The following is a 10,482-nucleotide window of genomic DNA, read 5'->3' on the forward strand; positions in this document are numbered from 1 at the left end:
GAAGTTGAGCAACTAAATGTGAAAACCGTATTTCTTCATGGTGACTTAGAAGAAGAAATTTACATGGAGCAAACAGAAGGTTTCAAAGTCAAGGGAAAAGAAAACCTGGTGTGTAAGCTTAAGAAAAGCTTATATGGACTCAAACAGGCACCTAGATAGTGATATAAGAAGTTTGATTTCTTTATGATGAGCCAAAGGTATAATAGAGTTAGATATGATCATTATGTGTTTATGAAGAAATTTTCATATGATGATTTTATTATTCTCCTATTATATGTTGATGATATGCTGATTGTTGGTCATAATGCTAGTAAAATTGAAAAGTTTAAAAGAGAGCTAAGTAAGTCTTTTGCCATGAAAGACTTGGGATCGGTGAAACAAATACTTGGCATAAAGATTTTTCATGATAGGAAGAAAAGGAAGATTTAACTATCTCAGGAGACCTACATTGAAAATGTTCTTGAAAGATTCAATATTAGTAAAGCCAAAGCAGTTTATTCTCCACTTGTAGGTCATTTCAAGCTTAGTTCGAAATAATATCCTACAAGTGAGAAAAAAAAAGAAGAAATATCCAGAGTGCCTTACTCATATGCAGTAGACAGTTTGATGTATGCTATGGTTTGTACTAAGCCAGATATAGCTTATGCAATTGGAGTTGTTAGCCGATTTCTTTCTAATCCTAGAAAGGAACATTGAACAACAATGAAATGGATATTAAGATATCTAAGAGATACTTCGAGATTGTGTTTATGTTTTGGCAGTGATGAACCTATGTTAGAAGGGTACACAGATGCAGACATGGCAGGTGATATTGATTCTAGGAAGTCTACTTCGGGGTTCTTGATGACATTTGCAAGGGGAGTAGTCTATTGGCAATCTAAGTTACATAATTGTATTGCTCTATCAACCACAAAAGCAGAATATATAGTAATTACTGAAGTCTGCAAGGAAGCTTTATGAATGAAAACGTTTCTATAAGAATTGGGCTTGAAACAGGAACGATATACTGTTTACTGTGACAATCAGAGTGTCATTTACCTCTCCAAGAATTTAACATACCATTCTAGATCCAAGCATATTGATGTGAGATATTACTGGATTCGTGATGTGCTTGAGTTGAAAGAATTACAATTGGAAAATATGCATACCAATAAGAATGGATCAGATGTGTTAACAAAGTCTTTACCTGAGGAGAAGCTTAAAACATGTAAGCGAAGAACGGGCTTGATACAACCCACTATATAAGTTGGGGAAGGAGAATTGTTGGGTCCAACCCATATGTGGGCTTGGATTAATGATTTAGGCTTATAGCCCAACCCAAATTAGCAATTTAAAGTAAAAAAAAAAAAGAAGGGATACAGGTAGTTAAGGGCAGTGAACGAGAGGAAGCGTTTGTGCGTGCAACGAGAAAACGACGACGGCACACAGCGAGAGGACAGAACAAAGAGAGAGAAAAATTAGGATTTTGAGTTTTCTATTTGACAATCAGGGATTAAACTTTGTTAGTTTTGATCCAAGTTTTATGCAGAGAATCTTTACAACAAGCTCTACAATCCTAACAGTATTGATCTGTAGCTTACCCTCTTTGAGGTACTTTCCTGCTATACCCACTTTGTAAGACCTAAAATTCTATTATGATGAGATCTATCTATGTGATGAAGATATGGGCCAAGATATATATGATCCTCTTGCTATTTTAAAGAAGGCTTATTGTAAACCTGTTATTTTTACTATTGATAGTAGAAATTTGAGGTGGACTACGATCCCATGATTTTTTTTAGTTTTTTATATTAAAAATTTGATCTCACTGTATGATTGATTTATTACTCTACTATTTATACTGTTGTGGTTAATATGTGATTTTGATATCAAATTCATATTTTGATGAGAAACTTATTTGATACACAAGAGCAAAAAGAATTATTCCATTATTTTTTTCCAACGACAAGAAAGGAAGAGACGAATACTCGCTCGTAAACATACTGTATGTACATCAGAGGGATAAGAAAGAACTTCCAGAAACATTGTTTTAGTAGGAAACCGATAATATCTCACGAGCATGACGGAGGTGATCAGAACCCACTGATAGCCTATTTCCTAGTGCTAAAACGCAACAAGATATGAAGACTTGTGGTCAGATTACCAACTTCCACATCGGGGTTTACACTTGGAGTACTTACGAGAAAAAAAAGACAAAAAAACTTTCGCACCAAAATGGCGCAATTCCTCGATCGTTATTCTGACGATGGTGAGTAGATTCTCTTCTCTCCACAGCCCATAAAGCTAAAACTTGGGCCTTCTCTCTCCATACCTGCAGCCCATAATGGCATGTCAAATGTGCTTATCCTTCCCAAATAAAATAATTATTAATAATAACACAAGATAAGTACTAGTAATAATTATAGTACTATAAAAACCATGTGCTACCTACCATATGTATATATATATATAGACCGCTCTGTCTTCTCTTTGTTTAAATTGGTGCATCTACCTGTACATGTGAAATGTGCATTCCACATATCAGACAAAGCAATGGATCACCTCTGGATGTCTAACCAAATATAATATCTTCACGTCTTGTTGTCCAAATTATATTCATCTAATTTCTCAACCTACAGTGGGTTTCTTGAGGACTTCAACCTCCAATTTCTGATTCCAAGTTCCTCAATTCTTTAGCTTTCGATGCATGATTCTTCTTATGTTTGATAAATCTCATACACAATAGTAGTAGACTTTTATGTATTTAATTAATCCCTCCTTTGGCACAGTTTCTTCATAGTCAATGCAGCAAGTCTTTGTTTTTACATATAAAACTTGGTGGGTGATTCATATTAGCCATCGTGATATCCTCAAACTGCACATCTATTATAGAAAGCTTGCTCTTCAATCATCTCTCGCAGACACACACTCAAACGCTCCACGAGATTAGAATCACAAGCACAAGTGGTCGCTACTGAAACAAGTCGATGATAAGATGGACCACAACTTGCAATTTCTTTCTCTTCCCATATCTGGGCTGTAGTGAACAGCGGCTCCTGACTAAGAATCAATAGCGTGTAACACAATTAATATCTAGCCGACAGTGGATATAATATTGAAGGAGAACCATAATGCTGTGAGGACTTGGACTAAGTTTGACTAAGCTCGGCAAAGATGTTCAGCAAGCTGTTTCATATGGTTGGTTGGTTGGTTGGTCATAATGGAGATGGTATCAAATGCAGAAAACTCCAAGGGAGATGCATATGATAAAGTGATATAATGAAGAGTAAAATTGTAAAGGTAAAAATAAAACACATCTCATGCTATGCAGTTGAGGAAATATCTCTGTCATCAGTATCATACAGGTCTCAAGAACAATATTCTTTTCTATTTCCTTTTTCTTTCCTCTCTACCCTTAAACTTGTTTTGCAGTAGAATGAGGTCCAATCCAGTCAGATGACAACAAATCATTCCCACGTTAAACTATGGGGAAGAAAGAAATCAAGTACGTGATCATATCTGTGTGGCCTAAAGCGAAATAACAGGTAACATGGTTTAGGCGAAAGACCGCGGATATCACTTCTCTTGGTCTTGTTATCGTCTTGGCGCATGAGGAAGAATCTGAAAGGCCCGCATACCTTATCTTAAACATTTGGTGTAGGGGAAAGGATAGTACCGATACAATAGGCTGGGCGTTATCCCGTCACCGTCGAGCCAGCTATAGCTTGCTTGTTTGATGTATCCAAGGCGTGAAAGCTTCCACAACTGGGAGCAAGTTGTAGGTCCCTACGTTGGCCAAAGCTTCCTCAATTCTTTCCATCGGACAAGGCGCCGTACTCTTGCACAAGATGCTATTTATCCAGCAGCAAGGAGGCGTCGTCGTCGTCTCTCTCTCTCTCTCTCTCTCTCTATTTCCCTTTTTGATGGCTTCCGTTCCTTGTGTCATTTGCTATCTCGCCTTACTTATTGCATCTCTTGGTATATGCTGGCAAGTTCATGGAGGAGGAATAACCCATCAACATGTCACAATCCGTTCTTTGCTGCCGAGCGATGCTTGTTCATCGTACAAAGGTGTGCGTGCTGACTTTCATGTTCATGTTCCGCGCATCCCTACTGGCTGTGTCGATCTTTTTCTACAGAGTCAAGTAATTAAAGAATCTGCAAGCAACGTTCAAATCAAAACTTAGATCAGGTTTCCTTCCTGTGATGGTTTGCTCGAAACAAACTGAGTTCCTTCTTTATGCAGTCAATTCTTCCGTATCCCTATTCCCAATTGCATGTAGATAGATAGAGATCAACAAGGACGGTGAAGAAACAAAAAAAGTACTAAAACAGTTCCGAATACGAAAAGAGACAACAACGAAAAGAGACAACAAAGCAGTCGGCATTGGATCCATACGCTAAACTCACCACCGATAAACCTTTTGGGATGGCCCCCATAACATAACATGTAGAAACAACAACGCTTACGTAAGCAAAAGCCAAGATTCTTCCTCAAATGATTGAGGAAACTTCCTACCATTATATTATCTTTCTCTGCTCTTCTTTCTGGGGCTTCCCTGGAAGGCAGATTCACAACTAGTAACACCTACTGGTCAAAACTCACAAACAACGAATCTTTCGTAGGTTTCGCAAACAAAAATCCGAGACTCTTCCACGATAATTTTGACCAAGTTCAGAACCAACATCCGCATCATCTTTTTGTTAAGCTTGCATCTACTTGTTCTTCCTTAAATGTATATACACGTCACATATAGATGGAGATGGAGTAAACCACAACGAAACAAGCCTGACGGTCCTCGACCGGCACGGCCCGTGCTCACCGTTCGACCTCCATCATCAGCTCTCTCACAAGCAGATCCTCGACCACGATCAATCCCGAGTCGACAGCCTCCACGGCCGAGTCTCGACAGCCCCCAAGCAGGACCAACAGCTGGATGCACTGGCAGCGTCGTCCATCCCCGCCCACAGCGGCATTTCCCTCGGCACCGGAAACTACGTGGTCATCGTCGGCTTTGGCACCCCGAAGAGGGACCAGACCGTCATCTTCGACACCGGGAGCGACGTCACGTGGATTCAGTGCCAGCCCTGCGTCGTCACCTGCTACCAGCAACAAGACCCAATCTTCGACCCCTCCCACTCCTCCACGTACCTCAACATCTCCTGCAGCTCCGCCTACTGCACCGACCTCGCCGCCTCCGGTTGCAGCTCGTCCACTTGCGTTTACGGGGTCCAGTACGGGGATAGCTCCTACACGGTGGGGTTCTACGCGGAAGACACGCTCTGGCTGACGCCCTACGACGTCATCCCCAACTTCCGATTTGGGTGCGGCGAGCGGAACGACGGCCTCTTCGGCAAGGCCGCCGGCCTGATCGGTCTCGGCCGCGACAAGCCGTCCTTTGTCTCTCAGACGTATCAAAGGTACGGTGGAGTCTTTACCTACTGCTTGCCACCGACCTCGAGCTCGACAGGCTACTTGAAATTCGGTGGTGGTTACCCCTCCTCCGATCTCCGGTTCACCCCGATGCTGTCGGGCGCAAGCTCGCCGACGTTCTACTACCTTACTCTAACGGCTATAAGCGTTGGCGGTCAGCAACTGTTGGTACCACCCACCGTGTTCTCCGTCGCCGGGACCATCATCGACTCCGGTACGGTGATCACAAGGCTACCGCCCACGGCATACTCTGCCCTCCGGTCGGCTTTCCGGCAGGAGATGACAACATACAAGTCGGCACCGGCGCTGTCGATTCTGGACACATGCTACGACCTCAGCGGACTCGACAAAGTAACGGTCCCAGAGGTGGCGTTGCACTTGGGTGGCGGGGCTACTATCCATTTGGACATCACGAGAATACTGTACATTGCGAGCTTGTCGCAAGCTTGCCTTGCCTTCGCTGCAAATAGAGCTGACACCGATCTGGGCATAATAGGGAATGTGCAACAGAGGGGGCTGGACGTGGTTTATGATGTCTCAAAGCATGTCATTGGGTTTGGCCCCGGCGGCTGTTAGATACATAAATGTATAACAGTTGGCATGAAAGAATGAATATTGTATTTGGATTGGTCAGGGAAAAATGTCCATTTGGAAAGCTTCAATCATGGTAATGAGTATTTTACTTCTTTCAGGTCATTAATGCATCATATCACACAAATCACAAGAAATAGAAATACCATATTAAAAAGCAGATCACTAATGTGCAAACAAATACAATAAAAATGGATCTTTGGATTTATTTAGCTATACTCTTGTTTTAAGATCACGGTTGTGCAGTGACATGCGAGTGCCTAATTATTTACAATATAGATCTTGTTGGTGTTATGATATTCTCTACATCCCACGATGTTATCACATAGCCTTTTAACTCAATCCATTCAAATATAATAGCTCATGAACGTATTTCTCGAATAAAGCTAAAGCTATTTCAAGGCACTTTTCTTCGTAACCAAGAAATGCATTAAAGAGGTTAGTTATTAGTTGTAAGATACTTAATTTCATAATTTCCTATGCATTAAGGGTTGTTTCATGCACCAATACTTATTTTGATATTTTAGGATTAGAAAAGAGTTTTAGAAACTAATGATATTGGCAGAAGCTCTCTGTATCTCTTGAATGTTTCCTTGAGTGGTGAGCATTTTATTTTCAGTTTTATATCCTTGTTTATTATATTTGAGGTAGTGAATTTTCTGTATCCCTTTGTGATTTTAAACTTAGTGATGAGCTATTTTTTAAATTTTATTAAAGTATTATCATGAGTTCATTTCTTTTCTATATGAAAAACTTATTCCAGCAAATACAATTATACTATCAATTTTCTTTCAAAATATATTTCACATTACCTCGATATCATTTTTGTATTAGAGCTAAAGTTTAGATATCATGGCGAGGCGAAATGAAAAAGATATAATTGGTGAAGGTAGCGACCATAAAGATGATGTTGAGTCCTTGAGGTTGCAACTACTGCTACAAATACATGAAACAAATACAACCTAAGATTGGATATTTCGGTATTTGAAGGTAAAATCAATATTGATGACTTTATTGATTGGCTTAATACAGTAGAAAGAATATTCGATTTTCATGAACCACTAGAACAAAAGAAGGTAAAGCTTGTGGCACTCAAAACTCAGATGGAATACATCGTTTTGGTGGGAAAATATGAAAAAGCAAAGAGAATGTGAGGGGAAGCGTAAGATTGTGAGAAAATGAAAAGGGAGTTGAAGAGGAAATACTTACATAACAACTATATGCAAGAGATCTTTCTCAAAATCTATGATTTCAAGAAAAAAGATCTTAGTACGGAAGAGTATATAGTAGAGTTTGATAATCTCATATTAAAAAGAGAGCTTTTGGAATCAGAAGAGCAAACAATTGCAAGATACTTAAGAGGTCTGAAATATGAGATTGCTAAAGTGATTCAACTCCAACTATATTGGTCTTTAAATGATGTGAGCAAGTTGGATTTAAAAGTTGAAAAACAATAGAAGTTTGAAAAGAGTTCTTAGTACGGGTAAAAAAAAGGCTATATAAAAGGAAAAAATTTCAAGCCTACTCTCTAAAGCAAGATGATATCAAAGAAGTAAGACAAGGGTGAAGGATCTACTAGTAACAAACAAACACCTAATTCTTCTACCCCAAGTGGTCGAAAATGATTCAAATGTCATGGTTTTGGACTTATTGTTTTAGATTATCTAAATAGGAGGATTGTTACTTTGGTTGAATATCATAGTGATGGAGAAAAAGATGAAGCCAATGATAAACCAAAATATGATGATAATGAGGAAGACGTTACTTATGCTGATCATAGTTTGTCTATTGTGCTACAACGTAGCTTACAAGTGTCCTATGTGGCTGAAGATGAAAGTTGGGTGAGAAAAAACATATTTCACACCAAATGCACGTCTCATAGCAAGGTATGCTTGCTTGAGGATCATTGATAGTGACAGCTTTGAGAATATGATATCTTTGAAAGATGGTGCATAAGTTAAAGTTGGACACAATCTCTCATCTACATCCTTACCAATTATGTTGACTGCAAAAAGGAAATGACATCAAAGTAATTAAAATATATTTAGTTCCATGTGATGTTGCTCATATAGATGCTTGTCATTTGCTGTTGGGTAGACCTTGATATTATGATAGGAGGGTGTTGTATGATGGCTACATACATACATATTCTTTTAAGGTGAATGAAAAGAAATTATTTTAGCTCCATTACAACATTCTAAAATCAATGCACCAAAGAAGAAACATACATATTCTTTTAAGGTGAATGAAAAGAAATTATTTTAGCTCCATTACAACATTCTAAAATCAATGCACCAAAGAAGAAAGTCAGTGCTTTTATGTCATATGGTGAATACTATAGTAAATTAGAAAGAGGTGGTCATGTTTTGGCTCTAGTAGCAGTAGAGGAGAATGACAACATAAGAAGACACCAACAATCATGAAGCTAATCTTGGAGGAGTTTCAAGATGTTGTACCAGAAGAGATTCCATATAGTCTTTCACCTTTGAGAGATATCCAGCATCACATTGATCTTATTCCGGGGGTTGTCCTACTTAACAAGGCAGTATATAGAATGAGTCCTAAGGAGCATGAAGAACTTCAAAGACAAGTGAATGAGTTGGTGAAGAAGGGGTTGATTCGGGAGAGCATGAGTCCTTATGTTGTTCTAGCCTTGTTGGTGCCTAAGAAGGATGCCTCTTGGAGAATGCGTGTGGACAACTGTGCCATCAACAAAATCACAATTGACTATCAATTTTCTATTCCAAGGTTAGATGATTTATTTGATTAGTTGTGTGGTGTTTCTATTTTCTCTAAAATTGATTTGAGGAGTGACTATCACCAAATAAGAATAAGGTTGGGAGATAAGTGGAAAACAACATTTAAAACTAGAGAATGCTTATATGAGTGGTTGGTTATGCCATTTGGGCTATCTAATGCTCCTAGCACTTTTAAGAAATTTATGAATCATATACTTACGCCATGCATTGGGACTTTTATTATGGTTTACTTTGATGACATATTGGTGTACAGCAAGAGTGAAGAGGAGCATATGAATCATCTTAAGGAGATCTTTTTTATTTTGAGATAGTAAAAACTTTATGCTAATACGAAGAAGTATGATTTTTTTACTCCTAGTGTATTGTTTTTGGGGTATATTGTTTCAAAAAGTAACATCATGATAGATCAAAGTAAGATAAAAACTATTCTTAATTGGCCAACACCTACTTCATTATATAATGTGAGGAGTTTCCATGGCTTAACTTCCTTTTACAGAAGATTCATCAAGGATTTCAGCTTTATTATCGCTCCAATTACCGAATGCTTAGAAAGTGATAAATTCAAATGGATTATGAGGCTAATAATACTTTTGAGCTATTAAAAGGAAAGGTGATCGAAGCTCTTATCTTAGTACTACCTAATTTTGATAAGGTGTTTGAGGTTGAATGTGATGCCTCTAATAGGGAAATTGATATTGTTTTGAGTCAAGACAGAAAGCCCATTGTCTTTTTTTAGTGAGAAGCCGAATGATACAAGGAGATATTCTACCTATGATAATAAGTTCTATGCTATTTATCAAGCTTTATCTCATTGGAGTCAGTATCTTCTTGCTAATCCATTTATCCTATATTCTAATAATGAGGTATTGAAGTTCATTAATCACCAACACAAGCTAAACAAGAGGCATGTAGCTTGGGTGTTCTTGTAATCTTATAACTTTATAATTAAGCACAAATATGGTGTTCAAAACGTAATTGCTAATGCATTGAGTATTCTTTATTATCAGCAATGGAAGTCAAAATAGTTGGATTTGAGACATTTAAATATCTCTATGAGAATGATATGGATTTCAGCTCAATGTGGTAGAATTGCAAAACTCTAGCTCTTGTTTAATCAAATTTCTATTGGCTTAAGATATTTAGAGATATGGAGAAACTTGTAAAGCAATACTGAGTGTGTCATTTGGCAAAAATAAAAAATCAAAATTCTGGTTTGTATACTCCATTGCCAATGTCTAATGTTCCATGGGAGGAAGTAAGTCTTAATTTCGTTTTGGGACTGCCAAGAACTCAATAGAACAAGGAATTCATCATAGTTTTTATTGACATATTTTCAAAGATGTCCCACTTTGTTTCCTGCAATAAATCAAATAATGCATCTCATATTGTTGATTTGTATTTCAAGGATATTTTCAAATTGTATGGAATTCCAAGAACTATAGTATCTGATCGAGATTCGAAATTTTTTAGCCATTTTTGGAGAACTCTTTAGAGAAAATTGGGTATTTTTTTGAATTTCAATAGCTCACATTATCCACAAACTGATGGGCAAACTGAGGTAACGAACAAAAGCTTGGGAAACTTGCTTAGAAACTATGTTGGCAAGAACATTAAGCAATAAGATCTCACTCTTTCACAAATTGAGTTTGCCTACAATGGTTTCATGCATCATAGCATTGGTAAGAGTCATTTTGAGGTTGTTTATGATGATAATCTTAC

The 10,482-nt window shown here is 38.0% G+C and overlaps 1 protein-coding gene across 1 annotated transcript; it reads left to right on the plus strand.

The window, feature by feature from the left end:
• Nucleotides 1-3,857: 3,857 nt before the first annotated feature.
• On the plus strand, nt 3,858-6,109 carry LOC103992026 (aspartyl protease family protein At5g10770). Its single transcript, XM_009411580.3, has 2 exons — nt 3,858-4,050; nt 4,737-6,109. Exons 1-2 carry the CDS (start codon nt 3,903-3,905, stop codon nt 5,987-5,989), a joined length of 1,401 nt encoding a protein of 466 aa, XP_009409855.2. The 5' UTR covers nt 3,858-3,902; the 3' UTR covers nt 5,990-6,109.
• The last annotated feature ends 4,373 nt before the right edge of the window (nt 6,110-10,482 follow it).

Source organism: Musa acuminata, chromosome BXJ3-7 (assembly GCF_036884655.1).
Source record: "Musa acuminata AAA Group cultivar baxijiao chromosome BXJ3-7, Cavendish_Baxijiao_AAA, whole genome shotgun sequence".
Taxonomy (NCBI): domain Eukaryota; kingdom Viridiplantae; phylum Streptophyta; class Magnoliopsida; order Zingiberales; family Musaceae; genus Musa; species Musa acuminata.